Source organism: Mytilus trossulus, chromosome 2 (assembly GCF_036588685.1).
Source record: "Mytilus trossulus isolate FHL-02 chromosome 2, PNRI_Mtr1.1.1.hap1, whole genome shotgun sequence".
NCBI lineage: Eukaryota > Metazoa > Mollusca > Bivalvia > Mytilida > Mytilidae > Mytilus > Mytilus trossulus.
This window is the reverse complement of record NC_086374.1, coordinates 79,228,686-79,255,707: the sequence shown is the minus strand read 5'-3', so window position 1 is coordinate 79,255,707 and position 27,022 is coordinate 79,228,686. Positions and strand designations below refer to the sequence as shown.

At 31.4% G+C, this 27,022-nt stretch overlaps 2 protein-coding genes across 2 annotated transcripts; one reads left to right on the top strand and one right to left on the bottom strand.

Annotated features, from left to right (window-relative positions):
- Positions 1-127: 127 nt before the first annotated feature.
- Positions 128-4,390, bottom strand: LOC134708074 (cytochrome P450 2B4-like). The gene is made up of 4 exons (XM_063568373.1): positions 4,010-4,390; positions 2,677-3,192; positions 1,059-1,499; positions 128-343 (listed from the first exon to the last, which is right to left on the bottom strand). The coding sequence occupies exons 1-4, from the start codon at positions 4,353-4,355 to the stop codon at positions 162-164; spliced, it is 1,485 nt and encodes a 494-aa protein (XP_063424443.1). The 5' UTR covers positions 4,356-4,390; the 3' UTR covers positions 128-161.
- Positions 4,391-6,908: 2,518 nt separating this feature from the next.
- Positions 6,909-25,187, top strand: LOC134708073 (parafibromin-like). The gene is made up of 13 exons (XM_063568372.1): positions 6,909-7,075; positions 12,011-12,116; positions 12,575-12,707; positions 13,578-13,633; positions 14,511-14,596; positions 15,146-15,371; positions 15,795-15,896; positions 16,680-16,752; positions 17,402-17,605; positions 18,535-18,622; positions 20,692-20,921; positions 21,213-21,354; positions 23,362-25,187. Exons 1-13 carry the CDS (start codon positions 6,945-6,947, stop codon positions 23,396-23,398), a joined length of 1,614 nt encoding a protein of 537 aa, XP_063424442.1. The 5' UTR covers positions 6,909-6,944; the 3' UTR covers positions 23,399-25,187.
- Positions 25,188-27,022: the final 1,835 nt, after the last annotated feature.

Sequence of the window (27,022 nt, the reverse complement as noted above, 5' to 3'; positions counted from 1 at the left end):
ATACGTTGATGTGTGAAGCCGGTTTCTAATTCGTATGCACATATATAAAAGTAATATAAAACAATACATCTTTATTAAACGATTATCTAATATATATGATGCCAAACAATCATTTGGGTTAACGATCGCATTTCTTTTTTTTTAAAGAAAGCAACTTGTTATCAATTTCGCCTAACTGCTCTGATCTTATAAAGGATCGGTGAATAAGTAACGCCTAGTTTTCCTTCTACAGCTGGTGGATTGTCGCCCTCTGGTGGCAAAAACTGAAATCTCTGAACAAGAGCTGTTAGATACAAGAATAACTCAAGTCTTGCTAAAGATTCACCAAGACACACTCTCCGACCTAAAAATAAAGTTTGTGTATGATAAAGCAGCTAGTTGTTACACGCTATTTATTTTTCATTAAAGAATTGAATGCTTCTTTTTGTAATTTTATAGGGGAATGAAAGCGCTGGCCGAAGTACATTTTGTATGAAGCGCAATCGCGCTTCATACTGAAAATGTTCGCACGATCAACGCTTTTATAAGCCTTTAAATTAATAAAAAGGAGAATTCAATTTTTTATTACTTCAGCTGTATGCTGCAACCATGAAATAATGATTTATATTAAATTGTTCGTGTGTTTTCCTAAGCATTGTTGTGACGTTGTGACGATAAGCAAGTGCTGTCATAAATGTTGTACTTTGTTATGAAGGAAAATTTGACTTTCAAATGCCTCTTAAAAGTTGTCAGCAAATCAAAAGGATTTTTAAGAAACACACATGATATGTAAATCTTCGATGAAACATATGGAGAAAATGACGCAACAGGTTGCTTTAAAGTTCATTGTGACTTTAAAATAAAGACCAAGATATACAACATTCGAGCTTTGATGACATAGGCATAGTGAATTGTAAAGCGAATGTAACTACTAATATAAGTGAGAAGAATGGCAATCTCAATATAATTTCGTTCGAAGTATATTTCCGATAAAAAGACTGACATTTTTGATGTGTTCATAAGTATTCGAAAATGCATTTTATTTTTCGCGTTAACTAGAATTCATATTACATATTTACCCAATGAGAAAGTTAATATTTTCTCCTGACCACATAGTTTTCCATTTTCATCAATAAAGCGTTGAGGATTAAAAATATGACTATTTGGAAATAAGCTTTCGTCATACACCACAGAATCAAGACTTGGAAATATTACAGAGTCCTTTGGAATCTTCATTCCTTTGTAGTACATATCCTCTGATACGGTGTGTGGCAGGGAAAAGGGAACAATATTTCCAAGTCTGAGAGATTCAAGAATAACAGCTTCACAGTAAGGAAGGTTTGGCTTGTCAGACAAACTTGGCAGTCGGCCACTGCCCACATTGTCATTAATTTCCTTCCACATTTTGTGCTGGATGTCCATATTGTTCAAGAGGTACAGTAAAGCCCATCTAATAGTCGTTGCTGTCGTTTCCGTTCCCGCTGCAAAAAGATCGCCAATCGATGCTAACAAATTTGCACCTATATATTAAAAGAAATTGTATAATTAATATCTGTAAAGGGTCAAGCACAGTGACAATGTGAAGTCTTACTTTATATGTAAGTGAGTAGTGCCAGTCAAAGTTTGTCATTGGCGTCCACGTTGGCGTCAATAGTTTCTACAACTTATCATGCATAACTTCTTGGCAATGCCATGCAAGTGGCGGAATCAAGGGGAGTAAAGGGCGAACAACCCATGAACCGATTTTTTTTTTTATATAAAATCGTCCAAATTCGGTTTTCGCAGCGCTCCCCTTGAATCCGCCACTTTCATGGCATTGCCAAGAAGTTATACATGATAAGTTATAGAACCTGTTCAGCGCCGTTTATATGGTATTTTTTCATTCTATAGAATCCTCCCCCTCTATAAATCGACAGGTCCTTGGTCACCTGCTGACACCAGTATATTTGTTTTCATTATTTCTATAGCATCATTGGTGAAGTTAAACCATGATCGCAGTACCAGTCCATGAAAGCAACGAGTGACGTTGCAGATAGATTCTGTCATTCTACTTTTCAGTGATGAAAAGTAGTTTATGGGTCATCCTTGTCCCTTGTCAGAAAACATTTTTGGATCTTTTGAAATATCCTAGGATACTCTAAATCAAGGACATGTCAACATCGTGCTTGAATCTGCAAAGTGAAACATATTGCATTGAGAAAGAAATAATTTACTGCAAAGTTATATAACTATAATGCAAGGAGCATCTTTCGTTTGCAGAAAATGAAATGGTATATATTCTGCCGAGTGGGGCGATGCGAAAAGAATTTGAATGATTTGATGCTAATTTTTTTTTATCAAAGACGCCCTCATGAATCCGCCACTATTATATGTCCTCTTTGTGGAAATGTAAGCGTATGAATAGCTGTCCAGATTATGAAACTAATATATATATATTGCAGATGAATTTATAAAATATTCAACAGTATTTTCACATATAATATGTGTCCATTACGGTGTGCAATTCTCTACTCGTATTTTGAATTATGATATATATTGTATTGTATGTCAGTTATACTTAAAAAAATCTTAATATCATTGTATATAAATTAGCATCAGTATTAAACGTATGTATCATTTAAGCTGTAATTGCGTTAGTCGTTTCTAATCCCTAAAACCGAATTTCATTATTCAACAAAAATCTGAACTACAAATTACCAGAAAAGTAGTTATCAGTATCTCGCTCCTGTCTGAGCTCAACTAGGTATGCATCAATGAAATCCCTGATGTTATTTTCATCCAATGTCTTTTCGTGTTCATTTATTTCATTTTGAAGGAAAGCATCACATCTCTCAGCATTCTTCGACATTTGCTTTGCACCAAAAATGTCAATGGGCAACTTTTCAAGAATAGGAATAAAGTTTACTGGACCCAACACTGCAGCATTGGTGAAATTTTCATTTAAGAGTTGAACAAAGTACGAAAATTCGGGGTCTTTATAGTCGAATCGTCGTCCAAGGGTGATGGCCATTACGATGTTCGACATACTTGTATGAATTATTTCTGATATATCAAAAGCTTGCTCGTCATATTTTTCCAGTTCATTCAGAAATATTTCTAATTCCTCGTGTATATTTGACTCAAAACTTCGTTTTCCGAACCCAAAGTCACGTAGTTTTGATAAAGCAAAGGTTCTATGATGTTTCCAACTAGGACCACTTGCAGATATTATTCCTGGAATGATTAGCAAATATATAAATACAATAATGTAAGATGTAATTGCAAACTTTGAATCATTTTTATTTTATGAAACATCGGACAATGCGAAAAAGAACGTGACCATGTGACTTTCGACTATAAGTAAATACTTTACTGCTTTAAACATTTGGCGATTTTATTTTCCCTGGAACAAGATGCAAACCGACAATACATTCGACGGTCACTGAATCTGCGACAGTGACAAAGGGAACATTCAAGACATGTGTTGATTTTCAGTTATTGGCCAATGTTGAAGTTACTTATGTGACTAGTCTACAGAAATAACTTATATAGTAATAAAATTTCCTATTTTAGATTTGCAGTTTAGCGGTAAAATTTTCAACGATTAACTTTCAGACTGAAATTTTTTTCTATTTTTTTTTCGCCATATAACTGTCTCGTCTCATTTTTACATTGTCATAGTGCATTTCGTTATGATCTATTTTAGAAGTATACTTATTTATGATATAAAATTGTTGATGGAAATGGCGAATGTTTCAAAAAGACAACCGACCAAAAAGCAGAAACATATATATATATGAACATTTCAACAACAAAATAAATTAGTGTCTAAATGAATATATAATAATATTAAAACTTTTTTTAAATTCTTGAGTCCGAAATGCTGGTTTTTGTGAGTGTTTTAATTTCATCAGAAACAGCTCCTAAGAAAGAATGTAAATAGTAGCTCAAAGTGCAAATTAGACCTACAAATAATAGCTAAAAAACGACCGCAAACAGATATAAACCGCTGACACACATGTATCGTATTACCTAAACAAAGTTTACTTACCTCTATTATTAACTAGATTGAATACGAAAAATTTTGGTCTATCGGATGTTTTCTCTCCTCTCTTTATTAAAATTTCTTTTAAATTATCACTGCCATTCACCACAATTACCCAAAACGTCCCCAACGAAAGACTAAATATATCTCCGTGTTTTTGTCTCAGGTCTCGCAGTGATTGCATAAAATCCGTATTTACTAAATTATAAAAGTTTCCAATAACTGGGATGGGTGTTGGTCCTGGAGGATAATCAGATGGTCTCCTCGACCTGACCCATAGCAACAAAAGACTTACAGAGGAAATAATGAATATCAAGTCTAAGTATCTAAAATTGAATAGAACGCCGTCCATGTTGACGACCTACTTACGTCTATTTTTATCTCGTATAACCCATTTATATCAATGATCTTTAGATAAATCTCATTTTAATATTTAAGTATTTTAGGTGTAAATAAAACGTCCTTAAACGTCCTTAAAATGCTTTGACTAGCATTCCAATGATTCCGTTAAATATGTTTTTCAGTTGTACCAATGATGATGTAGAAAAGATATGGAAAAATGTTGATGCAGAAAAGCTGTACTTTTTATGTTTCATCATACAATATGATGCTTATACTGTAACAAACGGATGTTTATAAAATGCTGGTATTCTATTGAATATTCAAAATTCATTTTTTTTTTACCTATTAGGTAAATACGATTCTAAGTTGTATTGTATTGGTTAGAATTAAAAAAAGAATGATAGACCAATAATTAAGCGTTAAATTAGATAATTACTTCAAACAACAACAAAAAGAAGAAATTTATCTATCTTTGCTAAACCAAGTAGAGAAAAACTATTAACACATCTAGAGGCCAACATACAGTCCTTAAAAATAGACCGGTGCTCATACAATAATTTAAAGCGGTAAATAGAAATTTACTGCATACCAAAAAAGTGTGCATGCATGCATGCAGGCTTCAACAAAAGACAGATCATGCAATAATGTCAAGCTTTAAGTTCACTAGACGGTCAGGAAAAATTCAAATAAATCATACTAAAACTAGCAAAGATTTGCAATGAAGGTTGTATCATGACACAAGCTGCTATATATAGTACGATGTTGCAAAATAATACATTTTAAGGTAGCACACTACAAAGATTTTTTTTACTTCCAATCACAAAAACCTTTGAAATGCTGTAACTTTCTTATGAATGCATAAAAAATAATAAAAGAGGTATATATAGATAGATAAAATAATAATCTTTTAAATGAATGCAATATTTTTATTATGCAATCATTATGTAATCAATCATTATGTAATTAGCGGCAAAATCTGGGTAATTTCACTCGAATGAATTTAGCTCTTTCATCTCTTTAACTATACAGAAAATTTTAACGAAATCTTAATCAACACATCATGGGCTTCAAAAGGGTGTCTCAGATTGTCTCTATGGTGTTCCATTCTCTCATAAATCTCTAATTAGTGTAAACATCCTAACCACATAAAAGAAGATAATGTTTAATTAGGTGTAAAATTTGTTCTATACATTCTATCTGAAATCTGAGACACTCTTTTGTGGATAATGGCCATAGGAACAACATATAATAAAATCAACCCTCTAGGGATACCTATGCAGAAGCTAATTTCACTTGAAAGTGGAAATTTGGTGAAAAATATTTTAGACACAGTTAACATTATAATTGGTAACATAATTGTTGCATATTACTAACATTGCCTTAATTTGAAAGAGTAATCTGTTAGCTATCCAAAACTACCACTTTTATAGGTTTTCAAGCATTATTAAGAAAGTTACAGCATTTAAAAACTTGGGAGTTGGAGTTATAAAATCTTTGTATTGTGCTACCTTAAACACTGATTTTTTAATGGTGGTAATGGGAGCCTGATCTAAACACCGAAGCAAGTTAAATAAAAATCGAAAAAACGTATGTATATCTAGAGAACACTTTATTGTTGTAATTTGGCGAAAAAAACCATCATGATGACGGTAGGTGTTGTTGAACTTATTGAAGTAAATGGAATTTAGGAGGACTTTTGACTGATTTTGACCATATAATTGTACAACAGTATATGAACAAGTTTGATCTTAAAGGGGCGCAGTTGGGGCCCATATGAATACCTACAATCTGTTGGTAATATTTATTGTCAAAACGTACATGAATGCTGTCAAGAAGAGAGAAATATACAGCTTTTATCATCTCATTACACCTCTAGCTATTATATCTAGTATATTTTCCTTTCTCATTAAAGAACTGAAAAAGGTGAGTGACAGCAAATCATTGAAATTTGCAAGTCAGATTTTTCAGACAACTATTCAATTGAAAGGGGAAAAGTATGCTTCTATTTTAATAACCCAATTAATATCTTGCAGTTTCATGGTGGGTCCTCGAACGTAGGAGAGTAACTGTATACAACGGGGAAATATTCGGGTTGTTGCAAATATAGACGTTTTAGTATTCTCTTGTTTAGATTTAATTTACATTTTGGTTTTGATGTACATCTTTATTGATTCGCTGCAACAGTTTTTGGTATTTGGTAAAATTAAACAGTACTGTAGTGTCTACATAGACAATAAGATAATGTATATACTTTTAATAACCGAATCGTGTATCATGGTTGTAAACTTGTAGTATATTTTTTGTACATGATAAAGAATATTTTATGATCCTCAATATTTTAACGTAAATTTTAATTTGGGTCATTCAAGAGTACGTTATTACCTATACGTTTCACAAACCTGAAAGTGGTCTTCAGTTTTAGTACTCTTTGAACAAAAGAAACATTTTGTTACAACTTACAACATTGACCATTAAAACTCACATATTAAGCATTCAAGCGTTTTTTAATATTAAAATCCTGCACAGTTTTATTTCTTATATTTGCGATCGTTAAAATTGTTATTTTTGAGAATACAATAGCATTTCCGATCTTGCAGCAATGGCTGACGTTTTAAGCATTTTACGTCAGTATAATATCAACAAAAAGGATATTATAGAGAAGGATGACCAAGTTATTTTTAACGATTTAGCTTGGCCAAAAACAGTCAAAACAAATTACGTTATTTGGGGGTAAGCAATATTTACGATCAGTGAATAAGCGAAAGGTAAACATAACAATAACAAACTGACTGCAGAAAACTTTGAAAAAGTATACACACTGTAGCCTACTGATTAAAATTACTACTAATTAAACAATACCCCACATGGACCTGTTATAGATCCCATGTGAAAAAGGAATATTGCTTAGTGTTAATGGTCGTACAGTGAACTAAATTTGTTATCTTCTCTGGAAGACTGAGTCTTTTCATGTACAAAATCCCACTCATGTTCGCCCCCTTTCACTTTCGCACCCCACATGTTCGCACCCAAAGTCCGTTCGCACCCTACATGTTCGCGCCCAATTTTAATTGGTTTTGTGTTTAACTTTGTAATCAAGTTTTGGCAAGTAGTATTCTTAAAAGTATAATTGATTTCATTGTCTCAAAATAAATGGAGACAGCATTTTTTATGTGTTGAATAAATCTTAATCATGTTTTTGAGAGTGTATTGTTAAAGAAAATAAATCATTCCTTTCTAATTAAAGTGGGATTCTGTCAACGTTTTATTTTGTGTTGAATAACACTTAATCATGTTTTCTTTAGTGTATTACCTATAACTTTGTTTCATTGACTTGTTTCAAAATGAAGTGAGATTCTGACTACGTTTTTTTTGTGCGTTGAATGAATTTTATCATGTTTTGGTTTATATTATTATTATTTTAGTGTATTGCTATATTTTATTATTTAATTGTTTCAGATCAAAGGGACCAAGCTGTTAAAAACAATTATCTTTTGTGATTTTCATTTAAAATATTTAATCTTTTACTCATACCAAGCTATAAATACATTCAGTATTTACATCAAAGCAATTAAAACAAAAATCATGATTTTCAAATTATTCAACTGGAATTTGAATTAAAATTGGGTGCGAACGTGTAGAGTACGAACGGACCTTGGGTGCGAACGTGCGAGGTGCGAACGTGTAGGGTGCGAAAGTATATTGGGCGCGAACGGACCTGATACCAAAATAATTTTGGCAATCTTACTTCATAGTTTGATGTTCATAGTCATACCAAATCTTATTTTTATTTTGGAGAGTATTGAGGACCATAAGTTTTCAGTGGTATGAGTTCACATGAGTACTAGTTTGCAATGGTACCAGTTGCTTCTGCTTAAGACATCATTTTCTGTCAATCTGACATATGCTATATGTATCGCGTTGTCATCCCTTGATATGCTCATGGTTAAAGTAGAAGAAGTACGCGATATTGCACATGTTATCTATTTGTCAGTGTTTCAAGGACAATAAAATATCGCTTCAAGCAAGCAATAATTTCACTGTTTCAAGTTTTCAGACATGGAACAACAGTAAAAATAATATTTTATGATTTTAACCTAATTTTCCTTATTCCAAAAAACAACCTCAACTCTATTCCTTTGGTTCATAAATAGCACGTTTTCAAATGTAAACAAAACTTAGCTCCAAAAGAAGGTCAAGTCCACATACGTAATACACAATTGTTAGATGTGGTGTGACGTCGCTATGGAAAAATACAAAAAATGTATCTATGGAACATATTTTATGAATTTTAAAATTTAATTCAATTCAATTATCGGAAAAGTAATACCCTTGAAATATTGTTGCTGTGACAATAAATATTAATTATAACAGCTGTGATAACTTGTATAACATATATATGTATAAGAATTATTTCAATTTTGAAATCATCTTACATTGTTTGTAAGTATATTAAAGATTAATATTCAATGCATATTTTTGTTCTTGAGTGTTTAAAGGGGCACTAGCTGTCAAATTCATGGTCACCAATTTGACTCAAATTCTCACATTTGATTAATAACAATGTAAAACATTTATCCAATCTATCAAACGTTTAAAATAAACAGTTTACGGAGCATGGGGTAGATGATATGTAGGTTCGTTTCGTGTGTATTAAAATCCAGATGCCATCTAATTAACTATCGATTTGACCTCAGATGACCATATAAGCGATGTAAACACAAATAAAGATATGAATAGGTTAAACCAGCACGTGCAATTGGATTTTTATAGGTCTGTTTGATTTGAATTGATTTGAATTAAAAATATAAGTTTCTTATTGTTTTTAACCGTATAAGAATGATTTATGTGGATCGAATTAGTAATCAAATGATTTACTGTAGTTTCACTTTCATTGTTGACATTTTGTTTCTTTAAATAACCAGTTCACGTACAATGCATGCGTTGTCAGTCTCTAGCTAGGGAGTTAAATTGAAGTTCACATGAATACCGGTTAGAATGATGATGACGTATTCACTTGCAAGTGAATCAGTCAAAAATTATGTATAATCGCTTATTTCAACAAAATTAAAGCAAATTGATTGCTAAAAGCAAATTATTATTTCATTATTCCAATTCAATTAATGATTAATCTAAAAAAAATCATACTTTATTTTTTTATATATATCGTAGCTAGTGCTCCTTTAACCCTAGGATATCTGTTAAAGATGCCTTTCTTGATCAATAAGGCTAAAATTCATAAGATAATATTTGTTTCTAGAGACCAATGATACTTAATTGAAACTTATCTTCAATTTGTGTAATTTTAAATCTTCTATTAATATCAAACATGCTTACCCTACTATGCTTTTTACAACTATCGAGAACTGATGACATATTGCACACAATGTCAAAATTGAGCACAACAGATATTTTGTTTTTTTCTTGATTTACGCAAGAGAAAATCGTGAGGAATATGGGAAATGAATAAAAGTATCTTTAACTTAACACCATCAACTTTAACCACATTTATTTGAAGAACTGGCACTTCGGAGCAAAAGTTTGTTACACTTTCGAGAACCGATAATACTAGGATATATAAATTTTTTAAAACAAAGCAAAAAAATGCAAGACTTACAAATGAACATGTTGAAGGCCATATGGTTACCTACATGTGTATTGTTGTTTATTTCTGTGTCATTTGGTCGTTTAAGAGAATTATCTCATTGGCAATCATACCTCATCTTAAAATTTTATATAAATATATGTAATAACATAAAAGGTACCAATCTTTCTGCACCTGATCAGAGCTCCAGATAAGAATTCACAAATTGGGGTTTTTACCCACCATTTTCTTATGTAATTGGGTGATAAAGATTTTCAATTGCATTATCAATTCCAATTCACCCCTCAAGTTAATATCAAATTGGGTTTTTCACCACCAAGCTCCTTAGTGTATTGGGTTTTTTCATCAACACACTATTGAATATTAAGGCAATATCAACCCCGGATGTTTTTCCATCTTAAGTATGTTTCTTTCTTTGAATAATATGTGCTATAGCTGTTTTATTTTCTTAAGTCACTGACGAGCAATTGTAGGTTTCATTTGTGTCCCGTTTTTAACCTTCTGCCAGTTTTGTAATTTCTCACAACTTATAATGTAAACTGTATATAACGGATATGTGCATTCCCAAGCACTCGTCTCAAATCTTTTTTTCTCTTATATACCTTTATTTAAAAATTCTGAGAGGAGTACCTGTGTGTGTATTCACTCATTAACCGTGAAAACGAAAGAAAAAAAAAAGTATATAAACTCTTATACTTGAATGTTTTTGTTTTATTCAATTTACATAAATCTGGGTTAATTCATCCCTTATTAGAACTTTTGGTTTCCAATTACATATCATTTCATAATTGATTTGGCCTTTCACATTTTCTAACGGCAACTGATTCAGTTTTTGACGAAGTCCCGTGTTTATTAGCAAATTATGTTCTCGTTGAGGTACGCAAACACGCCCATACGTTCGACGGACGCTTCCTAAAAACACTGGCTGAGTGTTGTTATCATCATATCTTTCCCTCAGCTATGCAAAAGAAGCTGAAAACATGCTTCTATTCAATATTTTTATTGGACATTCACTTTCGTTTTAATTCAATGTATGTTTTGATAAATCTCGAGCAATTCGAAAAAAAATATGACAATATGAAGCACGCTAATCGGATAAACGCGAGAAGATAGAAATGATTTCAAAACCACGTGCACCTTTTGAGCAAGGGAAAATACCAACAGGGACCCATTTCAGCTACTTGATATGCAGGAATCTATTTTTAGAACGAAAGGACATTTCCAATTATAAATATAATAAAAATAGATTACGCAACAAGTGAAAACAGATAAGGGTAAATAACGCAAACGGTAGCCAACAAAAGGGTTGAGAACTCATGGTTTTGGTATATAATTGGGTTTTCCTTTGAATTAATTGGGTTATTGAACCCTGCAATGGGCAATTGCATTGGGTTTTCTATTATTTGAATTGCGTGATCACGCAAATACGCAGCTTATCTGGAGCTCTGACCTGATACACATTTCGACAATCAATGTCTCTTCAGTGATACAATTATTACCATATATTTGAAAATCCAATTTCGACAATAGATGTCTCTTCAGTGATACAATTATTACCATATATTTGAAAATCAAAAGCTTTATCAGCGGGTTTTTAGTATTAGCAACAAGAAGAATAATTTAGCAACAAGAAGACTATTTAACAACTGTCAACAACAAAAATAAATTTTATTTTTTGGTTAAGATTACTAATTCCAAATAAAAATCATTTATCAGTCCACTAGCAAAGGTATCAACCCAATGTAAGTACTAAGTAATAACATGAATGGTGCCAACTTTTCTGCACAAGATGTCATTTCGTCAATGTCTCTTCAGTGATGCTTCAGGCCAAAATATTTGAAATTCCATGGACAAAGCTTATCAAAAGATGAAGTGCTATAAATCTAAAAGGACAAAAAATTTCAGCCTAAGCTGGGCAATGAATCAGAGCTTTGCATGACGGAGATACCTAAATTATTATGAATAATTTCAAAAATTTTGTTACAGCAAATTATCTACAATGTAGGCTGGCTAGGTCTTCTACCTTTTGTAAAATATAATTGTATCATGTGTATATATTTCAGAACTGGAAAAGATGGCATCACAAAAGAGTATTACACACTTGATTGCATTTTGTTTTTGTTGAGAAATGTTCAGCTACAGCATCCATTGTATGTAAGAGAGGCAGCTGTAAGTACCATTTCTCTGGCATTTGTTATATCCCAATTCCTCCTCACTTTTACTCTTTGATTGAGATTTTTTTAAAGTGGATATATGTACTGCAAACCAAATTATTTTTGCAAGTGATTTATTTTCCCATTTATACATGGAAGCACATTTTTGTAGTTGAATATAACTTTAGTTTAATTCTTATTCATCAATTGAGGAACAGCAATAAGGCTACTGTTCCATTAATATATTGCCTTCTTCTTTTGATAATTAATATCATTTATATCAATTCTTATCCACAATAGTATCTTTTTCTAAGTTTAATTTAAATTAATCAAATTTTCATAGGAAATGAATTCACCATTGTACATTGATCAGTACAGTTTTATTGTGACTTAAAATACATACAAACATTTTTATCATGTTGAAAAGAAAATATATTTTTTGTTTTCATTTTTGAATATTAAACAATTTTGTAGGCTGCCTCTGTACCTGTTGTGCGTCGTCCTGATAGAAAAGATCTACTTGCTTACTTAAATGGAGAAACTCAAAGTTCTACTAACATTGACAAAAGTGCTCCATTGGAAATTCCACTTCAGAGACCTGCACAAGGTATTGCAAAAATTTCTTTTTTTGTACAAAACCTGAAAGAAATAAAAATTAAAATCTTTGTCCTACATAATATCATGGAAACTATGTTATCTGTGAGTGCAAAAATTTAAACAGAGACCAACATTTTTTTTTCTCATTGGGCTGCATTGGTTTCGTGAAAGTATGCTCACATGAAGTGCAGCTGGTCATCGGTTCCATACCCAGCCAGGTTACACTAAAGACCTGAACATTTGTATTTGCATTTTCTCTGCTAAGTATGCCACATTTACAAGTAAGAACAAAGACTGGTCCGCCAGGAGAAAGAAAAAGTGTCCAAGTGATGTGACATGTCTTTCTGCAGACTGTTGCCTTGTGAGCTGCTAGCACTTTATAAAATTTCTAGCTCAGCTATTCAATCAAGTACAATTACTACAAAGGATATCTCATTCTTGGTCCTAAAAATGCATTCGATTTGCCACTGAACACTTTTAAACAGCCATTCATCCATCATCTGTCTTTTTGTATTTATGAAAAAAGTTAATTTCTCAGGTCTCACTATATACATGATATATATACAATATTAAACTTCAGATTTTAAATGCTCTAACAAAGATCTCCATAAAAAAAAACCTAAAAGTATCTTTTTACAATGTCTCAAGCAGAAGTAATCATTGGTACAAACTGCATTACCAACTGGCGTACAGTGAATATTTCAGTTAAAAACTAGCAGAGTTCCTTCATAAAAACAGAAAGTTTCTGCTTACTTGAATAGTAACCAATTTTTCATTTACATGTCTAATAATTTTTATGTGATCTTAAAATACAATTTATAATATACATGTATTAATTTTTAATCATTCAAAAATTAATTAAAATATGTTTCTATTTTAGTCAAAAGATTTGCAGAAGATGCAGGAGAGGCAGATAAGAAGAAACCAAGACTTGAGGTAACATTTGGAGAACACTTATATTAAATATTTAGTTTTTTGTTTAAAAAAAGTAAAGAAAATTGCAATATAAAATCTTCCTCAAGGCATGTAGTACAACAATAGACCATTTGAAAAATTGTACTCATTAATTTTGTTTTTATTTAATGTGGTTTAAATTTACTACAGCATAGTTGAGTTACAACTTTGATATTATCTTGTGTTTTCTGCATTGAATAAAAAGTTTAAAATGATCCGTATATATATAGATATAGGAAGATGTGGTGTGAGTGCCAATGAGACAACTGTATATGTATACTTTAGTTTATCAAAATTGTCTTTCATATTAAGAGTCTAAGCTAAGTGGTTTACGTAGTCCAACTATTGTATCCCTAGCCTGTCAACACTGAGGTTATGAGTTCAAATCTGGTATGTGGCAGGTGCATTCAACATCAATCTTAATTTGCTAGGATTGTCAATTTACCTTCAGTGGTTTTCTCCTGGACACTCCAGCTTTGTCCACTTAATAAACCGACTGCCACAAAACACCACAATCAATCGATACAATTCATTTACAGCATATGCAATCTAATTGAAAAAAAAGTTTATTAATGTAAAAAAAATAATTTTATAACCCAGGATTCAGTTTGTTTTGAAGCAATTCGTTCTAACAAAGAGGATGGATATTGGTGAAACCTTACACAGTTGTAGAATACTACTGAGGATGTGCATAATAATCTCTATCTTACAAGATAAAGAGGAAATAATGGAACTTTTTGCAATATTAGGTGATAGCTATATATAGTATATAATGGCAGGAAGAGTCATTCTGTAAGTTCTTGTCTATAATACATGTACATTTGCAAATTGAACAGTATTTTTTTTTTTGTGTTGATAGGAAGAAAAAGTTCTACAGGACAAAATTATATGGGCCAGAAAGATGGATGCTCCAAGAGAAACAGCAGTAAAACCTGCACAATTAGCGTAAGAATAAAGTTACTTTTAGCCATTACAAGAGTATGATGGATAGTGCCAAAAGTTTATCAAAGATTTACTTGACAAAATAATCATTAAAAGTTCTAAAGACTTGTTTTTCAATATTTTTGATGAAGCGCAAGGCATTTTTTTTTAACAAGCCTGACATGACACCAACAAAGATGAATCTTCAATAATATTTAATATGTCTTTTTAATACTATTAAATCACATTTGAAGGCAGGTTTGAAGAGCTTTAAACCATGTCCATAGTCTGAAATTCCATAATTTTTGTAAAAAGCAAAATTTACCGCTATTTGACAGATTTTTCCTTTGATCTTACTGACTGATAATTTCCTTTTACAGCACAGTAGAGTGATTAAATGTATGATAAATGAAATTAACAACATCATCATAGGTAGAATAGCGGTAAACAGATGATCATTGGTCATCATCAACTCCATTGCTTTTCTCACATTCCCTGTACCTGCTCAAGTGAGAAAATCAATCTTGTGGAGATGATTAATGATAATCTATAAGTATAACTATTTATTTTCAGTTCTTCCTCCCTCCCAGAGGCTATGCCATTGGAGAGAATTGCAGCCATCAAAGCTAAGAGATGGGCCAAAAAAAGATCTATGATAAAGGTAGATGATGCTGACATACAACCTGGACCATTAGAACATAGTAGCTTCGTAGATGCTGAAGTTGATGTTACAAGGGATATTGTCAGTAGAGAAAGACTGTGGAGAACAAGAACAACAATACTACAAAGCAATGCAAAAGTTGGTATACCTCTAAAAATAGTGATTTAAAAATTACTTTAGAGAAATTTGTCTATACCCCTAAAAATAGTGATTTAAAAATTACTTAAGAGAAATTTGTCATATTTTTAAATTGATATTTCAGTTACATTCACGATATAAGAAATGGTAAGTCTTTTGCATCAAAGGTTTCAAAATGCTGGTAGTTAATTTAGGAAAATCAAGGAAACAAACAAATATAACTTTTAAAATATAATATCTTATTGAACATTTTCAAAACCTAATGAAATTTTCTATTCTTTTGTATACAGTTTCCCTTTGATTATGTGGCAATGTACACAAATTGCCATTTTCAAAGTTGTTCTTACAAAGTGAAATAAGTACACATATATTTTGCATTATTGTCATACATTTGATTGAGTTTTGATACTATTTCTGTTGTAGAGTTTTGCAAAGAACATTTTTGGAATACTTCAGTCTATAAAAGCTCGAGAAGAAGGATCACAAAAACATAAATCAAGTCACACATCACACACACCGTCAGCAGTAAGTATGAGTATAACATGAGGAGAAAGGATTACCAATGAGACAACTATCCAGAGTTCAGACGATGAAGATACAAACAGTTTTAGTTCCCTTCAACAAGGAGATGTGGCATGATTGCTAATGAGACAACTATCCACCAGAGTTCAGATAATGAAGATAAAAGCAATTATAGGTTATCATAGGGCCTTCAACAAGGATGTGTGGCATGATTGCCAATGAGACAACTATCTACCAGAGTTCATTTGATGAAGATAAAAGCAATTATAGGTTATCTTAGGGCATTCAACAAATTGACAACAATGAATTAAGACTTGTACTGTATAGTTAAGTATAAAAGGCCTCGACATGAAAATTTTGAAATAATTTTAACAAGAAGAATGGCCTTATTTATAAAATACAACATATGATGACAGCATGAACCAACAACAACTACTCAACTACAGGCTCCTGACTTTGGGGCAGACACATGAATCCACTCCCTTTGTTTTAAGCAATGAATTTAGAAATGATTTATATCAAATATATTTTTCTGTCTATATGATAATAAGGTCCATAAAAGTTAGCAATCATAGCTTGTGTGATTTTCAGCTTTATAACTAGGCACTTTTATTACATTTTATTTATATACAAAAGATGTGGAAATCACTCAAATAAGTAAACAATTAAATCACTCATACATACAACTCTCCCTTAACTAATGAAGACACTTTCTTACAATGTCTAAATTTTATTAAAAAAACAACTGCAGAGGATTGATTTTGGAAATTTTAATATTAATTTCAGTCACAACCAAGACCTGCGCCACAGGTGGCAGCTTACAGCAGATACGATCAGGAGAGATTTAAGGGCAAAGCAGGTGGGTTTTACATCAGACTAAACTAGATTTCATAAGTCACATAGCCGAAATGCTTTGTAATCGGTGACTAACAATACATTTGTTTTTATTATATAACTAATAGTATCCTGGCTTAAAATGAATTAGCATTATGCAGATGGGCAAAATAAATTGGTATATTGAAATAAAAACTTTTAATTTTTTAAAAATATCATAAAATTTGATATATAATTAAATGGTTATAATAAAAGGTCAATAAAGCTCATATTTCTCGTGAATTCAGATTTCATTAAATACCTAAACATGTTTACTTTTGAAATTATTTAAAACTTAATAATACTAATTCAGAAAGAAAATATATGGATATGGAAATATCGGAGCACCTTTATTAATATTGCTGTTTCTCATATAATCTAAATACCTAAAGAGCTGAATTACAGTATTATTAAAACAATCACTTATAGTATAACTCAAAATTAGTTGAATCTTTTTTGATAAACAAAACCAGGATTATTAATGAATTGCACATGTAACAGATGAAGTTTTCCAATGCATTTTATAATTTTTTTTTATCTTATTTTAGTGAAGTCTTTGTGTTTTTTGAATGAATGTAATTGCCTGTTAAACAATTATTTCTAATCATGTGACTTAACCTTATTTTCTTTTTCAGAAACTGAGGGTTTTAATATTGATACCATGCAGTCTTTTCACGGAATGGCATTGAAACATGTGACAGAAGAATCATCTAGAAAACCAGAGAAACCAGAAAAACCTAAAGAACCAACACTGCCATCACAAACACCACCACACCAGACACCACAACAAGTATCACGGCCAATATCACAGGCTAGACCACCTCCTAGTCAAAAGAAAGGTAAAATACTAGTATAGAATGGCCAATATCACAGGCTAGACCATCTCCTAGTCAAAAGAAAGGTAAAATACTAGTATAGAATGGCCAATATCACAGGCTAGACCACCTCCTAGTCAAAAGAAAGGTAAAATACTAGTATAGAATGGCCAATATCACAGGCTCGACCATCTCCTAGTAAAAAAAAAGGTAAAATACTACATGTAGTATGGAATGGACAATATCACAGGCAAGACCACCTCCTAGTCAAAAGAAAGGTAAAATACTAGTATAAAATGGCCAATATCACAGGCTAGACCACCTCCTAGTCAAAAGAAAGGTAAGATACTAGTGTGGAATATATAGTTCTTTAGTTGGTGACCAAAACCTATGCTTTTACTCTTCAATTCATAAAGTTTCTGATATTGTCATATCCATGATGGTATTCAATGGCTTGGTCAGATCCATTCATCGATTGAAATTCAGTTATTGCCTTTAAAAGATGAATTTTCAATCATTTTCAAGTATTAGCCTCTTATCTTGAAAATTATAATAGATGAGTAGCAACTTTTTATAGCAGCATAAAACTATCAGTATACAAAATCTATAAGAATGTCTATATGATAGAAACCATTAGCTAATCTCTTATAGTAGTATATGCTTAAAGACAATTTTTGCTAACTTGAGTTTTTCAACTTTTGACATGCGAGCGATTCAGGCTGTGAGTAACATCTCGTTAAAACTCCTAATTAACATATGTGAAGAAAAACAGCCATGGTATCAATTGTCAAATTAAATTGCAATGTTTTAAAAGAACTTTATGACATGTTGTTTAATAGCTATAAGAAGATGTTACTGTACTAATGAAACACATATATGCATAATTGTGAATAGAACGTAAAAAAATAAAAGATGTTTTGGAGTCAAGTTAAATGTTTTATTTATCTTTTAAGGATCTCGAACACCAATCATCATTATTCCAGCAGCTCTCACATCCCTCATCACTATGTTTAATGCTAAAGATATGTTACAGGAATTTAGGTAAGTTGAGCAAGATATACAAGAAAATAGTTCAAAATGGATTCTGAGGTGTTTTGTATAGTCTAAATAGTCTGTGGAAAAATATGAGTTAGAATATAAGAATAAAGATGATATGAATTGAGTTTTGAATCAGACACATAAAGAAAAATGGTTGTAATGTAGCTGTCTCATGACAAATACTACATATCTCGTTTTGTTCATATGATTCAAGTATCTTTAAATACAAAGGTATTTTTTTTACAAATGCTTAGATTTACATTAAACCACTTTATTGTTTTAAAAGAACTGATAAAACAAGACACAGTGTCCATAATATAAATACAATGTTCAACTAAACCTTTCAAGATTCTTGGCTAAACACTACATTTGAGAAGTTTTATTGTAGGTCAGTTCAAGGGTATCCTCTAGTAGTAGATCAATGAGTAATACATGATTGGTTGGCAGTTGAATTAGCATTGACACATCTCATTTCCCAGGAAATTATTTGGCCTACCCACTCAGTCATGATATTTTGACTTTACATATTACAGTTTGTGATGACAGACAAGGTAGTTCCAATATAACCCCCAGTGGCGGAACCAGAGGGGGGGTTCCTGGGGTGCGCCCCCCCCCCTTTATTTTTGCCGATCAATGCATTTGTATCGGGACATATGTTTTGCACCCCCCCCTTTGCCCTGGGTTAGCACCCCCCCTTTCGAAAATTCCTGCATCCGCCCCTGACCCTCTTGTTTTAGAGTTAGGGTGAAATTTCATTGACTAGTTGTCAAAAAACAAATTGTTAACACTTAAATTTAAGATATATGGTGGGTTTGATAACACTTTAAATAAATCATGATATATGGTGCATACATTTCAGTTTAGTATATGCTGTGTTGTGTTTATGTTTCAGATTAATATATGATATATGGTGTATTATTAGTTACATAGTGTGCTAGTGACCTAATACGGTATTTATGGGGTCAGTAAATTCTATATGGGGTGAGAGCAAAGCTCAAATCCCCATATGGAATTTACTGACCCCATATATACCGTATTAGGTCACTAGCACACTATGTAACAAATTTATCTTACTGACTATCTTAACATGTGGTATTTAGACTAGTGGCCTATCAAAGTGATCATTAAGAAACTATTTCAATAGGTCTATACAAAAACAAATGACAACAATAACAACTTGTCAGGTTTAAATGTGTTTTATGAATTTATTTCTATCTTAATTTAATCATCACTTTCTTCGTCTGTTGAAACCTTTATGATTTTTTCTCAGTACCGTTTTGTTTTTATAAAGGGACGTAGCACCACTATTAACCGTGTATGAAATAAGCCCCGCCTCCTTACTACCTTAGAAGGAATATAAAGGGACGTAACTCCACTACTAACCGTGTATGAGATAAGCCCTGCCTCCCTACTAAACTAATATCAAATATACACGGTCTCAACGAGGGTGCTTTTAAGGATTCTTTATTTGCTACACCAATCGAGGGAGACGTCCTTACATTGGTAGCATATAACTAGCACATGTCTTGTTACCGGTTTCTAAATATACTTTTTTTTATATACATGTATATAAGTATATCACAGACGACACAAAGGTGAACAACCATATAAATTTTCTGAACAATTTTATGACACCTATCAATTAATAATGTACATTTCATTAGGAACTATCATTTGCTCTTGATTTTTTTTCATTTTCATAGTACATGTACCTTCTGATAAGTGTTTTTTTTTTGTCTCTCAACATATATATATTTTCTAGTAATTCAGCAACCATGTTCGTCAAAGTTTCATAAGATTACTCGCCAAAACGTTAAATACTAAAAATAAATTAAAGACTGAAAGTATAATTATATACATAATATCTTAAATTATGTTATATGAATTTAAGGCGCAATTACTACATAAGTAAGCCGCCTTCCAAAACCAATAACAACAACAAGGGTGCTTTTAACCAATCACATTCCTAGAAATGTATAGGAGGTAAGATTAATGTTTATACTTTAATAAAAAAAATGTATTGTGAATATGTTTATCAGATTAATAAATGATAAATGATGTATATGTTTCAGATTTGTTTCAACGGATGACAAGAAAGGGCAGGGAGCGAAACGTGACAATGAAGTTTTAATACAGAGACGGAAGAATGGTGGGTTAACAGTGCCATACAGGATAATAGATAGTGCTTCTAAATTGAGTACAGATGATTGGGATAGGGTTGTGGCTGTTTTTGTACAGGGACCTGCATGGCAGTTCAAAGGCTGGCCATGGAATGGTAACCCTGTAGATATATTTGCTAAAGGTAAGTCCATTTAATTAATAAGTTCTGGTGTAGGTTTTACAACTCTATGTTAATTGTAGAACTTGCAAGCAGTTGCATGCAATAGAGGAATATTCCAGTAGAAAGATGTTGGAACAAGGCAGTGTTTTCTTTTAGACCAATATAAGACCATGGAGTGCTCTTGTTCAATGTACTGTTGGTTAATTAAGACCAGGCTTCAAGTAACTGAAAGGCCTCTTGTCTAGCTACGCTTAATAACAGAATTGAAAGATGAAGAATCACATTTGCTTTCATGTTTATTTTTATTTTCAGTTAAAGCATTTCATATAAAATGGTCGGACTTACCGTTGGATAACAATGTAAAGAAATGGAATGTGACTGTCCTTAATCTAGACAGGAATAAAAGACATTTAGACAGAGCACACATTCAGACATTTTGGGAAGTTCTTGACAAGTAAGTTTCTTACAATATACAGTCAATCACACCAGTATATGAGTATCATTCAATTATAAAGAGGAAGTTACACAAAAAAAAAATAATAATCTCTATTTCTCTCTATCAACAGCTGTATTTTACTAATAAAAGAACATTTTTATGCAGTTTTAACATGTAGATACAGTCTGGAGTTAAAATTTATTAAGACATCAATTACATTGTCAAACCTTCTTTAAATTTTATGAAATTTTCGCAGAAACTTTTTATAAGTGTTAAAAGTTTATGGAGCTAAATTTTGAATATATCTTTAAGAAATATTTTTTTTAAGTTTAATTTTGAAAACAGATATATATTCAGGGTTTTAGCTAGGATTTTGAGGGCTTTAGTCACTTTTGCACGTGATAAAAATTAGCAAGGGGTCTAGGATGTTTTTCAAACTAGCTATACATATATGTCCAAGTCCTTCAAGTACTAGTCTAGGATCTTTGAACACTTTAGGATTGCTAATGTAGGCAGTTATTGGCAATATTGAATGAATTGACTGATGTGATGCTAAGATATGAAGATAAGAATAGGGATCTGGTAATATAGTTCACAACTTCACTTCAGTTATTTTCAGGGCACACCCCTGATCAACAAAAGTTGGGTGCCTCTATTTTTTAAACCACTGCACAAATGAACTTGTAACGACTTTTTCACTTCACAATCATTTATATCCTTGAAAATACGTTTAAATATCTATTTGAATCAATTTCTTTAATATTGGATAAAAGGATCTGCATTTATACTTAATGTGACGATTCTAATGACTGTAGACTGTAGATCACGTTTACCATGTTTACTTTCGATTTTTAAACGAAATGAAATGAAAACGGGAAGTGACAATTGAATAATAATTTCAGAATAAAACCGGATTCATCTACGAATTTTTACGCATGCGCAATACATATAACAGGAAGCACCTGTTTGCAAGTGAAAATATTTACGTTTTGAATAAAGTTCATTCTTTTAAATCGAAGTTGTCGAAAGTTTTTGATGACTATTTATATAAAGTATGACGAAAATACGTTAAAATGATGAAACTACGACAAGCAAACTGCAAATTATGATCGTAAGGGAAATATCGAAATTAAAGTTGAAATATCCGGGAAGATTATCAATTTTGTTCAAATGACGAAAATATGACAGATGAGAAATGATTAAAATGAAATGCTGACCTACTGATTTAACTTAAATAGATTATTATGATTGTCATTTATGAGGTTTTATAATAATAATTAAGGGATTAGTGACCCATCTGATTGGCGGATTACTTGTCATCACAACTTTTAATACCTTTTGTAAACGTTAATTACCTCAGGGTCATAAACTTGTCAGAAACATAAAGACAGGTAGAATTCAAGTAATTTGATGTGAAAATATTTTTACACTTTCCAAATTTAAGTGACGAAATTGATATGAAATATTTTCGTCATTTCGAAAACCTTTTCGTAAAATACGAAAGTGACGAGCGCTAGCAAAATCACTGTATATTGCTTTTTTCAATATTTTACTGTTAGATGGACTCTTTGAAGTAAACATCAGCAGACGGTTTTTGATTAAAAAAATTAAAACCTTATTCAGTGTGTTTTAAAACTTGGACCTCATCTAATCCTGAAGATCAAGAAATTACATCTAAGATAAAACTTTCGATTTAAAAAAAAACCTATATATTACTGATGAATAGTCTTTATACAGTCAACAATACAGATTTACATAGACAGCAATAATTGCAGGGTTTCACAGAGCTTTTTACAAATACCTGGAAAAATACCTAAGAATATTGTTATTTGTAAGGGCTGTTCCAGAAAATACTATGCATTTTGGTATTTCAAATACAACCACCAACATAATATTTAAAAATATTGCCTTCCCTGGGGGGGACATAGTATTTTCTGAAACAGCCCTAACATCACTTTCATAATACTTATGACAATGATTAGATTAGAACCTTAATCATACTAAGTTTTATCTTTCTATTTTTAGGTTTATGGCAAAGAATAAGGCCCATTTGAGATGCTGAAAAATGATTATAAAACTGCAGTGTTTACAATCATAAATTCTCATTGGTGAGATAAAGTGTATTAAAATATACCATCTTGATGTCAGCTGGTGTGGAAATTGATGAAGATTATCAAAGAAGTGCTAATATTGGTGATGAAAGACAATAAGACATTATTATTTTAAATTGTTGATTTGACATGCACCCTTTACAGCTTGCTTATGTAAATAAGATCAACAGAAATACCCAATTTGATAATTATTACTTAGTGTTCAAGGCATGCAATGAAACAGATATTGGTATAAAACAGCAGTCATATAGATAGATCATATTGTCAGTTATTTCAACCCTTAAAATGGTATGTGTAGTGTGAAAGTTTTTGTTGAATCAGGGTGAATTTTAATTTGTAAATTTACTAAGAAAACTGATGAACATAAATAGATAAGAATGCATAGACAGGCTGTATGTATGTGCTTTTGTTACAGACACATAATTTATGCATTGGTTATATTTGCTTTATTTTCATATTAAATTGAAGTGTGAAAAATGCATTTAAATGGAATTTATTTAAGTTTATATGAAAAGAGAAAATACTTAACTATATTAGCAGTATATGAAGGGTAAAAAAGTTTTGTCATGCAAACAATAAGTTCTACAGAACTCAAAACCATTGTCATATCCTGTTCTTAAAGATAATTACACATGGTTAAAGTTTCATAAATTTATTGATGCAATTTTTCTGTGTCCTTTATGATAGGAAGCTTCCCAAATCATGGTATTTTTGTTAAAACTGGTGTTCATTGGAATAAATGGCTTGATATATTGACGGTACTCATCAAATGATGTAAAAGATGGAGAGAAAAAAAATGTTTTCAATACAAATGCAATTCTGATAGTTTCATTGAACATTTTCTGTGTAAAGTATACATTCATGTTAGAATTGGATTATGTTTATTAGTTTGTTGTAAATTTTTCTTGCATCCAGTTCCAGTCTTGGAACCTGATAATTGTGTCATCCCTGTACTTACCATGTACATGTACTTGATATGTAAATAATTTGGGAAAATTGTCAATATGTATAAAAGATTTGTACATAATATTGCCCTGATGTTTAAGAAAAGTTATGTTGCGAGGCTTATATATTTTATGTAGATTTTAACCTTGTCATGCATCCTTAGCAGTGTAGGATCATAAGTTAAATAGATAAACTCTTTTTCTATTATAAAATAGCTGAAAATAAAGCAAGTGAAGACCAATTAAAACATTGTTCATCAATTAAACAAGCTAGTTTTACTTGATAATGGTATGGATCTATGATTTCTTTTGTTGATTCTGCTCAGCTGAGAAATCTGTCTTTTAGAATTGAAAAAAATATGAAAATAGTATGCCCATTTAATTTAATTCTCTACATTGAAATATAAGTTTTAGCCTCATCTGACATGTCTGATATATGTTATTTGCAGCTTAATCATAGTTTTGTAAATATATGTCTGGAATCTAAAACAACCTTCTTTCTGTGAAAGACTCTAAATTAGGTCATCTATTCATTGGTCAACACAAGTCTAACCTGCATAATTTGAAGGTTGTAATATGACAACAACATTGAGTAATTCAGTTGAATGTGAATATACATGATAAATGGAGTGTGTGTATGTGATAGTGATGTTGTACATGTGGAAAAAGATGTAAGTGTATGAACAAGTGAGAGCTGTTTTGAGATTTTATTTTTTGTGTCATGTAATGCCCAGACACAGAAAAATTGTACCCTCTTGTTATTAATGAGAACAAGAATAAAATATGAGAAATTTTATTTGTATTTCTGCTTTCATTATTTGCATTATTTGCTTTAAATTTTCAAGTTGGGAATGGACTAATTCTCCTTGCATCAGTTGACAACAGGCTTTTTACTGTATATTTTATTAAAATGGCTTACCGGTATGTTTTGGTCTAGCTATCCTGGTGATAATAGAGTGGGGTAAAGTCTAGAAAAAAACACTCAATATTTGAGAAAAAAATCTTTCAAATTTAGAAATTCAAAAATATGCTAAAGGATTTTATTTCTGAAAAAGATAGTAAAAATCGGTTTTTGTTTTGTTTCCTGTGGCTGTGATATATTAGTTTGTAATTAGTAATTATAACAGTTATACACAAGGGAACCACTAGTAGTAGGTGAATGATATTTGTAATGTAGATGGAGCTGAATTGACACAAACCCTTTTCATGAAGATTATTTGGCTCAGCCCCTTAGTCTAGTGTCTTGGAAACTTTTGATTACTGTACATGTTTTATTTTGTAATTAGGTCAGTAAAAGTGGGAACATTAGTGGTAAGTTAATGAAATTTGGTATACAGTTGTATTAGCATTGGTACATCTCATTTCCATGTAGATTATTTAGCTCTGCCAACTTAGTCATAGTCATCAACATGTTTTGCAGCTATTATGTATAAGTTAATCAAGATACACCAATAAAGGTTTTTGACCCTTCACCTTTAGTCGTGGTTTATAGATTTAAAATGTTTTGCATAGTTTACATAAAATAAATGTTGATCTTTTTACTTCAATGTTTGCATTATACTATTAAAATTACAAAAAGAGTGACATAACAGTTTGTTTAATAATGAATAAACTAAAAAGATATAGAAGACTCCTCCGAAAATTAAACAATACCTTGACCAAAAAGACCAAATCTCCACAAAACATGGCAATTAAGACTTAAGATTGAGCGACATTTATCCCCTTCAAAAAGAAGGTCAGACTCAAATGCTTTAGAAGGATGGGAAGTTTCTGTTCCAATACTGCCATATGTTGATGGCAAGTAAAACTTTGGTAATATCAAGAGGACAAGATTGAGGCAATACAGATGGAACATATTTGTAGCCACATGTAACACAGATATTTCACAATTTTCACCCAAATCAGAGCATCTGTAAAATTTACCCAGAAATGACATCAACTTAATCATTTAGAACCCTTGATTCAATAGCATCGTTGTCAATATAATGGAATTTGATGGGACTGTCATACAAATGTGAGGTTTAAAAGCCCTATAAAACCAGATTCAATCCACCATTTTCTACATAAGAAAATGCCTGTACCACGTCAGGAATATGACAGTGTACATTCGTTTGATGTGTTTTATCCTGATTTTGCCATTTGATTAGAACTTTAAATTTTGATTTGAATTTTCCTCGGAGTTCAGTATTTTTGTGAGCTTTCCTGATGAAGGTAAATCCATAAAGCACTTGGGACATACCAAATTTATAAAATGTAATTTTCAGTTAAGAACTTTAGTTACAGAAAGAGGTATACGTAAAAGAGATGATGGATGACTGTTTATTTTGATCTTTTAATTCTCATAGAAAATATTTTTGATCGATGAAAGTCAGATTTCCGGTATTGATATGCTAGTAGGATAAAGTGTTCATTTTATATCGTTATGGAACACAAAGTTTCTTTGTAACTGTCATGAATTGTCATAATGAACAATATGCTTTATTCATTTCTTCATACAATTGGATCATAAAAAATACAAAAATCTTTTAACTTTTTTCATAAATAAACAATTACTTTCACAGATACGTATTTTAAACAAAGTTACAACAAACTTTAAACTGTTGTAAATAAAAAGTTGACATACAGATGTCA

Bases quoted from the DNA above. Each gene is read 5' to 3' on its own strand.
- LOC134708074 (XM_063568373.1), bottom strand. From the start codon at position 4,355: ATGGACGGCGTTCTATTCAATTTTAGATACTTAGACTTGATATTCATT. The intron at 3,193-4,009 runs GTAAGTAAACTT...TAATCATTCCAG, and splicing joins CAATCTAGTTAATAATAGAG to GAATAATATCTGCAAGTGGT. The intron at 1,500-2,676 runs GTAATTTGTAGT...TTTAATATATAG, and splicing joins TACTGATAACTACTTTTCTG to GTGCAAATTTGTTAGCATCG.
- LOC134708073 (XM_063568372.1), top strand. From the start codon at position 6,945: ATGGCTGACGTTTTAAGCATTTTACGTCAGTATAATATCAACAAAAAG. The intron at 20,922-21,212 runs GTAAGTCCATTT...TTTTATTTTCAG, and splicing joins TGTAGATATATTTGCTAAAG to TTAAAGCATTTCATATAAAA. The intron at 21,355-23,361 runs GTAAGTTTCTTA...TTCTATTTTTAG, and splicing joins TTTTGGGAAGTTCTTGACAA to GTTTATGGCAAAGAATAAGG.